Source organism: Medicago sativa, chromosome 3 (genome assembly GCF_051527215.1).
Source record: "Medicago sativa cultivar Bolivia chromosome 3, Bolivia_mono, whole genome shotgun sequence".
In the NCBI taxonomy this organism is placed as follows: Eukaryota; Viridiplantae; Streptophyta; class Magnoliopsida; order Fabales; family Fabaceae; genus Medicago; species Medicago sativa.
Window position 1 is genome coordinate 96,678,760 of NC_140751.1, and position 17,700 is coordinate 96,696,459.

A 17,700-nucleotide genomic window follows, 5' to 3' on the forward strand; every position below is an offset into this window, starting at 1 on the left:
GAGCAAACATAGAATTGTCATCAAGTTTTGCCTCACAACCTACAAAGCAAACACATATACAAGAAAGGGTGTAGAAGTAAAATTAGGTTTAAGTTCTGAATTTCTGTCACAAATCCGAATTTCTGAATCACTACCATGAACACAATACAATCCAACACAGATCTGATTGATTTTCTGTCACAACAAAGAAGAGGGTGAATCAATCTCCGAATCACTAAATCATGCTACTACGCAACAAAGAAGAGAATGAAACCATGTTGTTAAGTGATTGTTGTGTTGTTGTGAATATTGATGTTAAAGAAAGAATACAGGAATAAGCTGAGATAAACGCAGAAGAAGAAGAAGAAGAATAAGAAAAGGAAATTAATATAAAAATAAATAAAACCATTTTTAAATTTATTAATTAATTAATTTTATTGATGATGGTGATTGTGGCTGATGACGGACGGCGGCATGGTGGTGAGAAGCGGAAACACGTGCTATATTTCTGGAGCTAGGGTGGCGATTTCGTGGAGCTAGGTTATGTTAGGACGGCGGCCGGTGGTGACGGAGGAGAACGACGGTCGGTGGTGACAGTGATTGATAAAAACGGCGGCCGGTGGCGGTGGTGAGAGTAAGATCGTGATGGTGAGTTGAGAGCATCCAGATAGAGAAAGAAAATGATGGCGTTCAAGAAGAGCAGTAATGCTGTAATCCAGGAAAATAAAATTTTATTTAAGAGAAAACGTCAAAATTACCCTGCATTTAAATGGATTACTTAAATACAATTTACCTCAAAAAAAAAAAATCAGACTTTTATATAGTCTCCTACCATAGGAGACCTATTCATGTCTCATACCATAAACGACACCATAAATATAGGGTAAAATTGAGAAAATTTCACATTTTTTTGAAAGAGTATTTTTTTTAGAGAGTGATAAATTAATGCTTATGATTAATATATCTTTAATTTTAAGAATATTATAACAACATATATTAAATTTGAAGAATTTATATAAACCCTCCCCAACCTCCAAAACCTTCCTTCAATACAATTTTTTAGTTCCCCAAACCAAAGCACTCATTCCTTTTTTCCAAACCCTCCCCTCCCTCCCCCCTTCAAACTCGCAAACAAAGTCTAATGTCTAGCCTTTTTTCCCTAGCCGCATTTGTAGGTCCATTTGTTAGACTTTTAGATGTTCATTTGTTAAGAAATACAACATAGAAGATAATAGTGAGCTAAAATGAAAATCAATCTGCAGATTTGAAACACCTCCATTTCTGCTCCTCTTTCTTTAGCTGTCTAACTGATATTGCAGTAAGAAATCGTTTGATAAACTCTTTACAACACTTTTGTCCGCGACAAACTACCACAAAATTTACCTCACCTTTGCACCTCCATCCTTGTCAACTTCTTGGCTCATAATCTGCAACCTTTTTTTGAAAGACATAATAATAAGCACATGTATAAGTTCGATTGTGTTATCTTTGCAGAACTACCTAAAGAAGAGTGCGTGGAATGATCTCCTTTGAGGGCTGAATGTGTTATTTTTGAACGATTTTAATGTGTTATCATTTAAATACTATATTATTAAACTTCAAACATGTATAAGTTCGATTGTGTTTTTTTTTTACGAGTAGTTATGTATATCATTAATAATCAAAACTGCAATATAATTCTATAAATATATATACACTATTCACTCCTACTGAAACATGATCAACTACATAAACTTACCTATTAAAAAACTTAATTGTGTTTTCTAATCGTTCAGATTTTAGAAGTTACGTGAAACTGCCTTGAAGTCTCTATTTAAACATAAGATATTAAAAAATTATATGAATAAACTCATGTATAAATAACACCACATCATGACAGCATATCCATTTCCTAATAAGTGCAACATGGTTTTAATTTCAACAAGTCATGGGTTGTTCTTACTTGTACAAGATAAAATCTAAAAAAAAACATCAAGCATGCTGCAAAATCTATCTGGAGTTCACTCTCACTTCATCCCCTCTTCATACATACTTTCATAACATTAGTTGCCAGCTTACTTCTCATATAACAAACAATGCACTACATACACACAGCTTGAGAGGGCGTCGTGGTGCATATACACATATCCCAAACTACTCTCTCAACAAAAAAGAAACATTACTTACTTCCATACTCCCCTAAACTGTTGATACGAGAAAAATAAACACTACTTGAACATAGCACCACTGGAACATAGCATTCCATTAAGCCCAGATGATACACTGCATCTCACAATCATTTTTCTCCCTGTTCTCTGAAATCATTAAAAAAAAAAAAGGCAAGTAAAAATCCAAGTAGAAATTTCATGTCTTCTTTTTTTTGATGCCAAGAACCATAAAAATTTCAGCTGTGGAACTCATGATAAACACCACCGACTTCCTGTTTATCAAGACAGGAAGAAAATTAAACTAAATCACAAGTTATGGCCTGGCTGCTGCGCAGACAGGAAAAATAATACTTTAGTATGGACTTGTTGTTTCATCAAACCATTTTACCACAAACCAGAACATATTATACTTCTATTTTTACAGCATCAATTACAAACACAACCAACCAACCAACCAATAGTAAAGTCAACAATGAAGGGCATAACCATCGTCCTAACAGTACCACAAGAACAAATCAATCCCTTCACCAGGATGCTAATACCATGGCCTTATCTCTTGGGATATTAGACCCCTTAAACAGTCTCATCATGTGGCGTGGCGTGGCCTGGCCTTACCTTATGCCTGAGTATTAAATTTATCTATCAAGTGGATCAAAGATTACAAACTTCCATTGCAAAAAGAGTATAAGATGTGAAGAACGGTATAATTTTAAAAGATCGTGCATCTATTAAATTTTGTGCAGCAGTAGAATTTTGACAGCTTATATGCCTAGTGAACTACCCCTTATAACTATATAATTTCCATAAAGCTTGACAGCTTAGTGAAGTGACCCATGTCAAATAAATTAAATATTTTAAAAACATCATTTAGATATAAGTCTTCTTCAAAGGGACAATCAAAACATTAATAAACAGAGACAAATAAGGATACCTTTGAGAAATCAACTATTTGTTTAGGCTTTGTCCATACTACTGTGTCAAAGAGAAACACTAATTTGCAACTTTCACACTCAAGCCATGAGGTTATGCATCAAATCATAATTTAACATACAACCACCCGAAAAAGGATAAACATGAATCTAGCTAAATGAATTCATAAACAAGTCGAAGAAACAGGCTGCCAGGGCGGCGAATCTTAAGGATCAAATTTCCTAAACTTGTGCACTGACATAAAGTTCATGACCACAACGGTAGAAGTTAACGAACTGACAAACATAAGAGAGGAACTACAAGTTATATTATACCTTAACTATTCTCGAGAAAGCCGACCCCACTTAGTGGGATAAGGCTTGGTTGTTGTTGTAACTATTCTCGAGAAACTCATAGTTGACATTCTCGATTGAAAGTTGACATGTAGCAGAGGCCCTTGGGAACGAGGATAATTCTCTTTCAATATACTGAAAATCGACACGTAGCATGGGCCCAGGAGGAAGAAGATAATCACAAGGCGAAGGTCCACCGAATTGTCATGGTTTGCAAAACTCTTGCATTCTTCAAAATATATTTTGCCATCAGAAGCTCACCTTGCAGGCCTTTGAACCTCAAAAGAGTACAAGTTCTAAGGTTTAATGAAATGCAGTGTGGAACAAACTTTGGGTCAACCCAATTTTCCAGGACATCAGGTATAATACAATCTTCGGTGGCCTATTAATAATGATAAAATTAAATTAAACAAACCACAAAGGCATGTTAGGAAATAATAAATCACATACAATCCCTAAACTAAACAAACCTCACTAAGGTCAAGTTTTTGAAGCTTTGGGCAGTGACTCAACACATGTACTAAGAGCTTCCAGTTATAGTTGAGAGAGAGAAGCGTCAAATGGGTCAAATTATGAAAGGTGGGAATCTCATCATGAGGGCGATACATCTAAACAACAATGTAGAAAGACAAACACTCAGAAATAAGGGGAAATTATCAAAACAAGGCAGAATCGAAAATACACAACAATCAGGTTTTTCATATCCTTTCCATCTGTGTTTTTACATGGCAACATATTCATAATTAAATTCAAACCTCGTCCATTTGTATGCAGAGAAACTCCACATTACGAAGTGCCGTCAACGGAAAATGACAATAAAAGCAAACCATATCTGCTCTGGTCAACTTGCTTAAACTTAAGCTTGAGCTATTACGCTCTTGATATGTAAGAGAATCCTCAGATCTGAAACCTATATGATGTGCTTGTAATTCTTCAAGAATTGGACATCCAACCAAAAGCAACATGAAATCTTGAATATTAAAAAACCCAGATTCGCTGAGATGAAGGATTTTGAGGCAGGGAAGTCTAATGGAAGAAAAGCCCTTCACAGAGAAACGCTGAAATTTGAGAACAACAAGGGTCTTGCAGCTGAGAATGCTAATAGGCAATTTAGGACCACCACCAAACATAGTATCCACAAGGAGATCAATGGTCTCAACACCGCTTTGTACAACATGGTTGACCCATTTGACGACATGGGGAAAGCCAATGATGCCCTCCTCACCATATGTAATCCCAAGGCAAAAACTTTTGATGGAATTACGTGAAAGCAAAACAGAATACACGGACTCGCTGAAGCGAAAACAGGCTTCTTGGTGATATAGCTCTGTGTTGCTGAAGTTGATCGCAAGAACTGAGCACCATAGATGTATCCACCTCTTTGCAAGGACACTAGTGGCAACAGCTTGTTTGGTAGGGAGAAAAGAGAGAATATGACAGATGAGAGTCTCCGGTAAATTGCTGATCCTATCATCATCGTCGTTATCGGCAACTGATGACATTTCTGATGTAAGAAAACTTGAATTTTCTGCAGAATGCAGAACAACCAAAATGTTATGTTTCAGCACAAAACAACATAACAACTGATACATAAAATTTGTGATGGCAGATTTTGCACAGAAGTAAAAGCAGATTAGACATTTATCATTCCAAAAATGAATAGTAAATCTAACAACTAACTAGTAACATTTGTCACTAAAAAAAAAAATTAATCTAACTGGTTTGAGCTAAGTTAGAGGTCTCTGATCCAAACTCATACAAAAGAGAGAATATCAATCTTAATCACTAACATTTTCCATAAATAATAATAATTAAACATGAATGTTGTTTCGACCACAAAGGAAACAGTTGATTCCAATGAAAGAGAGAGAAATGGTGATACACAGAATGTAGTGATTAAGAAGAACAAGTTATGTAACTTAGTGAGTGGGTTGGTTAAGGATGCTGTATTTTTGCTACTTCAAATCCAATCTCTTCCTCTTTCAGAAAACCCTATTACTCTTCTTCGCATTGGCCATGTTTTGTGAGTTGCTATCTATCTCTCCATTTACTGTACTACCCAATTCTCGAGATCTGCGTCAGATATCATTTCTAATGACATGGAAAAAAAATTCTAAATTTGTGTTTTCTTTGTTAACTACCAAAAGAGTGTTTGTCAAAAAAATTAGTAAAAGAGTGAAAATATTGATTTTTATAATAGAATTCTCTTTATTACACTTTTTTTTGGTCAAGCTCTTTGTTACACATTTAATAATTATTATTAATTCTTTTTTTTTTAAGGAGTAATTCTACTAATTTACTCCCTTGGTATCAAACTCGTTTAATGTTTGTGCACGATGATTAAGGAAATGATTAATTGTATTGATTTCAATGATAAAATTAGTACTCCAATGATTTTAGTTAGTGGAGTAGTTAAGTTTGATGAAATTTAATAATTAAGGGTATAATAGTGGAAAAAAATAATAAACTACATTGATATTCTAAAGTTACAATTATTTTCATACAGAGAAAAATGTTAAAGAGACAATTATTATGAGACGGATGGAGTATATGAAAGATGGTAAATTATAGTTTAGACGTTTAGTGTCCATGATGTTTCTACTTAATAAGAATATTAGCAACTTTTTCTTGGATGTAATCCAACATCCAAGTATATCCGACCATTTTACATGGAACCCATTTTTAAAGTACGAGACCCACACAAATTTTACTTTATAAGAGAGTACATGTTAAAGAGAATGTTGAAAAGAAAATGTTGGTATCCCTCTTCGTCTACTTGACTGTAGAAGTTTGATTTTGTAGTTTTAAGTCACTTAATATTGTAGTTTGATTTTGCGGTGTCTCTTTAACGAATTATTCATTTCTCTCTTATTTTAGAAAAATATAAATTAATAATAGTTTAATAAAGTGTACAATATTTTTTAATAAACCATAGCTTATAATATGAGGTAGATGAACCAATTGCGATTAAAACATGTGATTAAACATTTCACTCACACTCAAGTGCCTTGAATTTAACTTCACAGAATTGTACAATTAACATGCTATGCATAAATACTTTTCTGAATCTTTAATAATATTTTTTATTTTTCCTGAACAATAATATTTGGCTTTTGATAAAATTAAAATTAATGCATCTCAATATTTGGCTTTTCATAAACTTCTAGAAATTTGCCTCAGAAAGAAATACACTTCTAAAAACATTTATTAAGTTACAAAAGCTAAGGACCATTATATATAAGTGAAAAATCATAACTTAATTGAGCAGAAAAACTCTTACAAGCTAATAGTAGCTAATCAATGAAGATTGGACAATATTAAAATTCCAAAACATAGTTTAGAGATTATTTATTTATAAAGTCGTAATACAAGTTATTCAATCTTCATCCAACGGTCAAAATTCCTTAAATGTGTGACTATGTTTTTCCTAGTCCCAGTGGTTAGGCCTCTAGATGTTCATTTGTTAAGAAATACAACATAGAAGATGTGGAAGAGGATAAAGGAGAACTAAAATGAAAATCAATCTGCAATTGCCGGTGAAGATAAGGATTTGAAACACTCCATTTCTTCTCCTCTTTCTCAAGTTGTCTAACTGATATTGCAGCAAGAAAACTTTTGATAAACTCTTTACAACACTCTTTTCCACGACAAACTATCTCAAAACTTTCGTCACCTCTTGAACTACTCTTTGCACCCCCATCCTTATTAACTTCTTCATCTTTATTTACTTTCCCATACATCACACATGAATCATCAAACTTCAACACAAATGCCCTTTGACACCCTTCAAAAAGTCTCTCACCCAATGAATCAATGATATAGTAAGCATCAACCTCTACCTTCAAAATAAAGAAATGATCATTCCAACTAACTATGTAAATTCTTGGTTCAAAATCAACCACCTTGTTCTTGTTGTTGTTGTTGTTGTTTATCTCATTCCATATTTCATCAAAAGACATAGCTCCTTCTAAGCAATGAAACTTCTCAGGGGAGAAAAAACCTGTGTATGATTTCTGAGGCAGAACAACTAAAGGTCTCAAATTGGCATCAATGACTGTCTCTAAATCAAAATGTTTATCTGGAAAGTGTTTTGAGTAGTGATCATTTTTGCACAATTTTCTCCATTCAGATGAACCTTGTGTGATGAGGTTGTCAAATTGAGTTCTTGTTGGTATACCTTGATTTGTATGGAGCCAGTGAGATATTAGTGCAACTAACACTGTGCATGCACTCTCACCAGAGGCCTTTTCACTTCGTTGATCAAAGGAAGCAAAAAACACGTTAGTTTTGAGCTTTGATTGGCCATCTCTGCTTAAAATATATTTCATTTCCCATTTACTTGAATTTCCTTGAAGGTTTGATCTTAGAGAAAGTTCATCTGATTTCTGCAAAATGAGAGGACCATCAATTTCTAACATGCACTTCTTTTTTTAAGACCCCCTAAACTAAATCAAGAAAATTTAAAAAAAATAGTAATATTATTAAATTGGTTAGTAATTGATATTTTCTTTTAAAATTTTGCTTATGTCTAACTTAACATTTACAAAATTAACTTTTAAAGTGATAACTATCTTCTTCAAAATAAACTATCCTTACTTATGAACTCATGTCTTACTTATGAACTCATGTTTAGACATTATCTCATCTAATGTAAGACTAGTAACACACTCCCTCAAACCATACAATAATTTGTAGCGCGACTTGAGTAATTCATAATGAATTACCCAATACATCTTTGATAGACTTTGATACAATATTAAAATTGAATTGCTTCCCGCTAATGATAAAGAAATAATTAACAAAGTTAAAAATTTATTTAAAAAATTCAATATTCAAGGACAAATAGTTTTCTTCAAAAAAAGGACAAAAGAAGTACTAATAGCCTTTTTTTGACAAAGGACTAATAGCACTTAGTTAAAACTAGTTGAACAATTACACTTAGTTACAAAGAAACAAAGTAGGGTACAAATGTACAGTACATTAGAGTATATATATATATATATATATAGTGTTGAATTAGAATTGACATACCGTGAAAGGAGTTTGATGGATTGTAGAAGTTTCTAATTGAGCGGTGCTTGTCTTAAAGTCCCACCCCTTGAACCTTCTATTGATATCCAAACTTGTCTTTGTCCCTGAACTTGGAAAAGTAACTCTTGACTCTGTGGGGCTATTGCTACTTGAACTGCCACCGCTTGTTGTGGATTCGTTCGATGACTCATCAGAGTCAAACACAGGGGACCCATCTGACTCATATGGATGTTGTTGATCACCTTCATCAAACTTCACATTGTTTTTCTTTGTCAAGCATGTCAAATACTTCCCTTTTTCTATAGTCCCGTGTTTCTTATCTGACTTTACCGTGTTTTCAAAGGTTATTGCTAAGTCATCATCAGAATTATTCCTGTGCTTCAATAACCTTAGACAAACCTGTAATAAAGTATTACTCACCTTCGTTAAAAATTAATTATTTAATTAATTAACGGGTGTTGGTTTCCACCTTGCTTTTGCAAACAATTGATTTTTGGTGTATAAAAAGAGTCAATATGATTTCATTAATAATTTAAGATATAATCACTAATGCAACTACTCAAATCTCTTAAAACTACACAAATCTTAGTGGTTGTGCTAAGAATTTAAGCTACAATTATTCATGTTATTGTTAAAAAGAAAAACAAAAGACAAGTCTTTCTAACATTGATCTGATAAATATATGGAAAATCTTAAGATTTGTTAGTCATCTGTTATCGGGTTTCCGCTATCAGACCACCTATTATTTATGTTCACAAATCAAACAGAATAATGTTGGTCGTGAAGGGGTGTATTTATAAGTGGAGGTAATTCTTACCTCACAAGTCGTTTTTGTGAGGTAGTGTTAGGCTCAACCATGATTTTTAAGATGGATATGAAGGTGTTTTATGAACCATGTAATTAATCAATTCATTCATATAGCATACAACAACAATATATTTTAGTACGAAACATGGCATGTGTAATAGAGGTATTGCCTTCTATTTTTGGTGCGTGAAGTGAGCTTGTGAAATGGGTTTGACCAATTAATAAATGAGAAAGCAATTAAAATTACATAATTAATTATAGTAATGAAGAAAAGAATGGAGCGTACCAAAAGGGTAGCTTCGATGATTAATCCATTGACCTTCAACCGTATAGGAAGCTTCCTTTGAACATTGGATTCGGTCTTCATCTCCTCCATCGCTAGAGTCATACAAACTTTTCCGACCACCACCATTTTACCTTTTGGTTCTTCCCCACCACCCTGTCCCTATACACACATAGTAACACATCAACTAAATAAACAAAATATTAATGAAAAATGAAGTTAGAAACAGAACAAGATGTTCCTATCTTACATATAAGACATTAAATGTGACGTGGCAGACATGTTTGAGTCCAAGGTTGAAGACACAGAGGTCATGATTGTCCCAAACGTGAGAAGGAGTTTTCCCGGCAGCGACGAATCTACGGCAGGGAGTGATATGACTGCAGGGTGGTTTTAAGGTACGATGAAAGGGAATCATACAAGAAGAAGAAGAAGAAGAATAATTTTCATTGCATTTCTTAATCCATGTTATTTCAATGGCTAATTTGTCGTTTACAGTAGTTGCCACGTTGGCTCCAAAAAGTCCTAACTCAAGCTTTAATTGGTTCACCTTCACTGTGTGCTTGTTGCTTTGCTTTGATGCCAACCACCACTTCTTCATCATCATCGCCATAGCTCTTTCTTCTTCTTCTTCTTCTTAGCTTGTTGCTAGCACAAGCTAGCTAGGGTAATAGTATTTGATTTGATTTGATTTGATTTGATGAACAAGTCATGGATTAATAATATATTTGATGAGTATATATATTGATATGTTGGACAAAAACATATAGGAATGAATTGACAAGCGTTCCAATGAATCTTAATTTGGCTATTCGCTGCTACGATCGTGTTTATAGGTTTCTTTTAACTTGCACCACTAAAACTTTGAGTCCAACTTAGACCCATTGAATATAAGCCATTGATTTATTACACTTAAAGTCCAACGGTTTAGATTATATGTTGGAGACCTTAACAGCAAGTTGATGTCTCTCACATGCCTACATGTTCTTCCATGCAGTGAATTAATTTTTTGCTGTCTTTTTCATTTTTGTTAGGATGCTTATCGTTAATCACTAAAATTTACACAGTGAAGAGAAAAATTCATTGCCCATTAACAATGGTTAATCACTCATATTAACATAAATTAAACCTCAAACTATTTTATAACATTATCCTCAAACAAATCAAAAGGTCAGATTGAAAAACTTGAAATTGAAATATACCTTCGAAATAAAAAAAAAAACAGTGTCATTTCAAGGTTTTCTTTATCTTTTTTGTTACAAGTTATTAAATTGTTATGTCTTTATACACGTTTATTTTAATTTTAATGATAATCAAACCAATCCTTAAAAAAAATAAACCAATCCAAATTGAAGAGATATAGAATATATGGTTGTGTGCTATTAGTATTGAGTAGAAAATCTACAATATGACTGGGGCCTGGGCTATGTAGTCAAGAATCAAATACATCAGATCTGATAAAATTGCTAACAAGAATAAAATGCTTGGACAAAATTGGAAGGAAGAAAGTAAGGAAGAAGGAGTTGTTTTGAGGACCCAAGTTGAAGAGTTAGTTGAGATTTTGAGTTGAGGTTCCAGAAAGGTTGTGGTGATGGTTTATATGAGAGAGTGAAGAAGAAGAAGAAGAAGAAGAAAAGAGGGTGTTTGATGAAACCGGAAAGGGCAAGAACACAGATCTGCTCAAAATCTGCCACTTATGGACAAAAGGTGTGCTGCTAGTCTGCTTTGAACTACCACTGTGCTGGGTATTTTTAACCGGAAGTAAACCTACATTAGGAGGTCATTTCACTGGTCCAAGTTGGACCCAAACTATGACTGGTCCAAACTAAAGGGACCCGTGTTTATAACTTATAGTATATGTTATGTGTTTTTTTCTGCTTGTTTTTCTAACGAGTAAAAATTAAAAAATTGGAGAATGCAATGGTTTGTACACTCACATTCAAATGGAATCAGTCACAGTTTTTCGGTTTTCCATATTTCCGTGTAAGAGGACCGCTACGGCCCACACCCATTACATACATGCACACGCTTACATTCTTTTTTTTTTCTTCTTCTTCTTTCTTATTTAAAAAAAAAAACAATTAAAATATATATATAAAAAATTATTATATAAACATCAATTTTAATTTATTTTTTCAATAAAAAGAATTATTTTAATTTAATTTAAAATCAATCTTAGGAGTTGGAGGTTGAAATCAATCTTACTTCATCTCGTGAAATTTTGTTATATTCTCATTTTTGTAATATTAGTATTTTTTTCGTAGTGTCTGGGGTTCGAACCCCGGACATTGCATATATTTACCAACTGAGTTAAGCTCACATGCACTTTTGTAATATTAGTATATTACAAGCGAGTCATTTGTTTGTTTGGTGTTACGTATTTCCTTGTGTTAATCTTTTTATTTTTAAGAGTTTGCCTTAATCATTTGATCTTTGCTAAATTTTGAACTTAAATATTCATAATTGATTCGATATTCGTAAAAAATTATCAACCGCTTGATTTTTCGTGTTATGTATAATTTTATATCTCCTATTGTATTGAACAAATTTAAAATAATAATTTTGTGTTACGTATAATTTTTTTTTCTTGGATTAATTTCAATTTTTAAATTTTGTTACATATTTAGAGTTTTTGGAAATCACGGAAAAATGCATAGAGAAGCGTGCAAACGTGCTTTTGTGTGTTGCAAACAGGAAATTAAATGCACGCTAAGTCTAGTATGCTAAAAAAATTAAGGTATAGATTTCATATGTAACGATTATAGACTAATTTTTTCAATTTTAGTTTAGTCTTTTGAAAGTATGATCTTACTTTTTAGTCTGTTTAGAATCTTGTCGTATCAACGTATTTAAATAAGTAATCATGTATATGTTAATGAACTTATAATAGAAAATTAGACCAATGGACTAATGGACCAATAAAATTAAACCCGCTTTTAAATAATTAACATGACATTTTAGAGAATTTGACGTACAACATCATATTTCGCATCTATTTTATAGGGACTAAAAGTTGAAGGAAAATTTTAGAGGGACTAAAACGAAAAATTGACATATTTATAGGGACCAAAAACATATTTAACCCTTACTAATATTAATAAAAAAAATATGATTCATATTTACTTAAGTAGGTTGATCAGGTAAGTTTTAAAAGTTTTTCTTATAGCTATATAGGCTTATAAAAAAAATTAGTCTTTAGAAAAAGTATAGCATGGCCGAAGTCTATGAGAGGTTAGTCTGTCAGCCGATCCGACAAATTTCCACCACTACAAGGAGTCATCGATTGCTTCCCCATGCTTCACAAATTCTACAAAATGCAGATGACTCACACTTTAGAACTTTATTTTTTTACGACAAATGTTAGTAATTTTGTAATTTTTATTGTTGAGGTGGAGATCGAACTCTTTAGAACTTTATTTTTTTACGACCGATTGCTTCCCCATGCTTCACAAATTCTACAAAATGCAGATGACTCACACTTTAGAACTTTATTTTTTTACGATAAATGTTAGTAAGAACTTTATTTTTTTACGACAAATGTTAGTAATTTTGTAATTTTTATTGTTGAGGTGGAGATCGAACTCTTTAGAACTTTATTTTTTTACGTGTAAATTTTATTGTTGAGGTGGAGATCGAACTCTTTAGAACTTTATTTTTTTACGACAAATGTTAGTAATTTTGTAATTTTTATTGTTGAGGTGGAGATCGAACCTTTGACCTCTGATCACTCTTCTAATAAACTTCTCCAACCCCTGATTCAAGTCATCCTTGTAACTCTTCTCGGCTTCATTATTCATTATATAGCAAGTTAAGAAAACGGTAAACTAAAATAATGGAAGCCACTTTAATTCCTTAAGATTGAGAGAAAATCTTGTGTGGACCAAGACCAAGAATTTTGGTTTGGTTACACACAAAGAGAGAAGAGAGAAGAGAGAGAAGAGAGAAGAGAGAGCACATGTAGAAGAGAGAAGAGAAGAGAGAGAAGGAGAAAAACTTGTGTTTGTGACCAAACCAAAATTCTTGGTCATGGTCCACACAAGTGTTTCTCTAAGATTGATTTACTTAAGAAAACGGTAAACTAAAATAATGGAAGCCACTTTAATTTCCTAAGATTGATTTACTAATTTTTTTTGTTTTGTTTAACATGCACAAACAAACAAGACAGTCTTGCGACATGCACAAGATAAATAAGTCACATATTCATATATCATTTATTTCAAATGGTGAAATTTATTAATCAAACAATAGAAACTAGTTTGTGCATGATGTAAGTCTTAATTGTTCACCGTAAAATTGAGAGTAAATTATATCTCCATTGTTTGTAAGGGTTTTGTCTAACATGTACAAATAAGATGATCTTGCATCATGCACAAATGTATTTTTTAATCATTGGATCAAAAAACCGCATCTTATTTCATTTAATTTATTGATAAAGTTTATTAATTCAATGGTAAAAACCAACTTGCTTATGATGTAAGATTTGTTTAAGTCCTCCACCATAGAATTGATCTAATGTAAGTTGTTTGAAAAATTTGTGCTTTAATTTCGGGTCTATTTGTGTCGAACTTATGAAACTTCTTTCTTGTCTAAGCCTTGTTTGGTTTGGTTGTGAGCTAAGAATCAATGGATCTAAATGGTTCAGTAATAAGTGGACGATATTAGTAGACAGCAGCGCCGTTCCTATGAAATAGGAGGCCCGGTTATATTTTTAAAATAGGCCCCAGTAAAATCAAAACGCGAATTCTTTTTGTGTAGCTAAACTTCATTAAAAAATCAGAATCAGAAGAACTTTTAAACACGAAACAAAACAAAATAAAATTAAGTGATAGAGAGATAAAATTTACCTAACGGTGTCGTTTGGAATGTCACTCCTACGTCGTAGGAAAGAGGAAAACAAATGGTTTATGCGAAAAAGAAATAATTGTTGTGATTCTTTCAATGGGGGTGAGTATTATAATTTTTTTTGAGCCCATAGTTTTTAGAGGCTCGGTTCGGTAGCGTTTCTTGCACTTTCCAAGGTCCGGCCTTGGTAGACAGAGAGTTCACATCAAGCCAACATCAATGACTGACTTAATGTTAACGATAATCACATTATTTAAAGTAAAAAGGGCACGAGTTTGCTGCACTAATGACCAATAAATATTAAGATTATGATATCTACCAATTTGTTATCGCACACTTGATGAATGGCATATTTTTTACGGCAACAACAGCAAGTAGCTCAGCATTGCATTGAACTTGGTGGGCTGAATCTAGAACATGTTGGATAGGTTTGATATTTGGCAACCTGAAAAGCTAACGAATTTTGCTCTCCACCCAGCACGTTTTGCTCGCACCCTGCAGCCATGCCAATTTTGCCCTTGCGCATGTTAACTAACACAAGTGTAATACTATGCGTTAGTTAAGTAACGTTGCGTGACTTAAGATGCGCAAAAGTAATACTATGCGCATGTTAACTCACGCATAGTCATGTATGTATTAAAGCACTACGTGAGTTAACTCACGCAATGTATTACACTTGCGCGAGTTAACTCACGCACTACTGATATATCAGAACAGCATTAAATGATGTACTGATGTGCATTGAATGCAGTTTGGGTCCAAACCCTAATATGCTCGTAATTGAACCTAATTACGCCAGTTTAACAATATTATTGGATAATACGACACAATCGATCAAAATTACACCAAAACATCGTTTTTTTCACAATCACATAATCACACATAACGATCCTGACGATTTGCAATGATTTGGGATGATGATTTAGACCCAAAAAATCGCACTTTTTGGGTTTTTGAAGGTGAAGGGAAAGAAAATGGTGGTTGGAGTTCGGACTGATGGGTTTTGTTGAAAAACAGGAACATTGCGTGAGTTAACTTGCGCAAGGGTAAATTTGGCATGGCTGCAGGGTGCGAGCAAAATGTGCTGGGTGGAGAGCAATCATCAAGGCTAACGACGTACTAAGTTATTCACAAGAAAGAAGTGGCAGGTCATATTAATATAGCCTGTGCACTTGTGGACCTGTGCAAATGACCTTAAATATATTGTTAATAATTTATTATGCTGTCAAAAAAACATTGTATCGTTAATAATTATACACATCGGTCATTTTATTTTTTTTTAAAAATATCAATGGGTGTATCTAGAGCAATCTTTATGGATCTTGAATGACAATGGGTGTATCTAGGGCAAACATTATATTTCTAATGAACGAGAAAATGGTAAAAAAACAAACTGTCCCGTGATGAATCTTCCACCCCAATCCTTCAATTTATAAGATGTAGCCGGTCATGGTGGTGGTACGATGAGTGACACCAGTCCTCCGCACCACCTTTTAACATCAGATCTGTCGGTGCCGGCGTTTATGCCGTTGTTCTCCGATGATCCTGCATGTTTTGTTGGTTGTTTTTGGTCGTTTTCGAAACGACGGCGGTTTCGTTTTCAACCATTGACCGTTTTTAGTTTGTTTTCGTTCCTTTTTGTTGTTGTATCGATTTGGGTTTCCTCTGGACCTTCTCAATCAGAATCTGGCAGTTTTGCATTTGTGGTGAAAGGAGGTGAATGTGGTGATGTTTTCCACGAGTTGTGGTGGTGGTTAGGGTGGAGGTTTTGTGTCGTGGTGGTAATGTGGTTCGTTTCGGTGGGGGTTTGTTGTGGTGGTGGTGCAGTGGTGGAATTCTAGGTGATGATAGAGTGTCTTCGGTGGTACAGCAGAAATGGTGGTCGTTGGTGCGGCGGTCCGTGGTGGGCTGGTGGTGAAAGATGGTTTTTGGAGTGTTTTCATGGTGGTTGTGTGGTGGCTCTGTAGATGTGTTGGTGGTTCACCAAATGGCTATGTGACGGTGGTGATGGTGGTGAGGTAAGCCTCGGTTTTGGTGGTAAGAGGAGGTGATGGTGGTGGTTTTGGTACTGTAGTTGTGGCGGTTTTGTTTTCTTCCTTGCGGGTGCTGAGTTTGCTTGTTAGAAAAAACGCAGGTTGTCTGGTGTTTTTGTGTGATGGTTGTTTCTTCCGATCCAAATCTATGTGGATGAGGTGTTGGTGGTGATGTAGGCCACGATTTTGGCGGTACCAGGAGGTGTTGGTGGGTCCTCAACGGTTGGGTTCGATAAGAACCTTCTCATCTGGTTCGACTACTCTGTTATATGGTGGTTTGTCGATGTGGATCGATGGTTGCTACTATGAAGGTGGATTTTGTTGTTGCATTGGTTGTTGTTGTTGTTGCAAAGGTGAATTCGTTAAGTGACATCGATTGTTGTTGCGGCGAAGGTGGTTGTTGTTGTTTTAATTGTTATTGTTACCGGTTGTTTTTCAAACATTGTAGGTTGTTGTGTTGGTTCTTGACGTTGTTGTTTGGGGGTTGTGTGCGAGTAGCGGTAGGTGGTTGAATGATGTTGGTTGAGGTTTTTTTTTATGCATGGAGGGTGAGGGTTTTGGTACAACTTTTGTTTTCCTTTGTATGTTGCTACTTTTCGACTCCTAGACTACCATTCATTGTGCTGGTTTGGATTCATTGCGATTTTAATAAATTCCATTTTAATTTCTTAAAAAAAAAATGTCCCGTTTTGAAAAAATCTTAATTTTCCCGGGCTAACGTCACCTGAAATGGACTTTGGAATCCAGAGTTGTCTTCATAATCCCTAATCTAGCTTCTTTCATGCCGCAATATTAGTTCTTTTTGAATGGATGCGTCAATTTAAATTCTTGCAAGTGCAAGTCCGATTATGGTCAATTTGAATTCATATGGTATTGTTGAAAATTATTCGTACTTACATGTACAATTGTACCCATTAAAAAACAAAAGTTACTTGTAATGCCGTGGTAGTTTTTTTTTTTGAACAAGAATGCCGTGGTAGTTATATCATTATATGTCCATAATTCTACCAAACACGAAAGAAAAGTTCTGCATTAATCCACCTTAAATCTTAACAACGTTATAATCCAATATCGTGTGAATCTGTTATAAGGTTATCTTGATTGATTTGCAATTGACAATTATACATAGTATTAGGTGTTTTTCTACCCAAATGGATTATGTTAATAGAGAAATGGTGGAAAGTGAAAAACTTGGACCTATAGTGGGGCATAACCATCTACGAGCATATCCCACTTCACCAATTAATTATTAATCAGGATTTAGTGATACAAAATCAACATCTTTTGCAGACATATCTTATAGTTGCTTTAAAACG

At 34.0% G+C, this 17,700-nt stretch overlaps 1 protein-coding gene and 1 pseudogene across 3 annotated transcripts; both read right to left on the bottom strand.

Moving 5' to 3' along the window:
- Nucleotides 1-2,011: 2,011 nt before the first annotated feature.
- Nucleotides 2,012-5,406, bottom strand: LOC146942482 (FBD-associated F-box protein At5g56370-like; annotated as a pseudogene). The gene is made up of 5 exons (XR_015032719.1): nucleotides 5,179-5,406; nucleotides 4,144-4,916; nucleotides 3,859-3,996; nucleotides 3,371-3,770; nucleotides 2,012-2,273 (listed from the first exon to the last, which is right to left on the bottom strand). The product of XR_015032719.1 is annotated as an FBD-associated F-box protein At5g56370-like (transcript).
- A 1,299-nt stretch (nucleotides 5,407-6,705) lies between these two features.
- On the bottom strand, nucleotides 6,706-10,222 carry LOC146942483 (uncharacterized). 2 transcript variants are annotated; one of them, XM_085756437.1, is made up of 4 exons: nucleotides 9,760-10,222; nucleotides 9,513-9,665; nucleotides 8,420-8,818; nucleotides 6,706-7,773 (listed from the first exon to the last, which is right to left on the bottom strand). In XM_085756437.1, the coding sequence occupies exons 1-4, from the start codon at nucleotides 10,120-10,122 to the stop codon at nucleotides 6,829-6,831; spliced, it is 1,860 nt and encodes a 619-aa protein (XP_085612563.1). In that variant the 5' UTR covers nucleotides 10,123-10,222; the 3' UTR covers nucleotides 6,706-6,828. The 2 variants fall into 2 exon arrangements, with proteins under 2 accessions (XP_085612563.1, XP_085612562.1); XM_085756436.1 differs by having other exon boundaries at nucleotides 9,513-9,671.
- Between the last annotated feature and the right edge of the window lie 7,478 nt (nucleotides 10,223-17,700).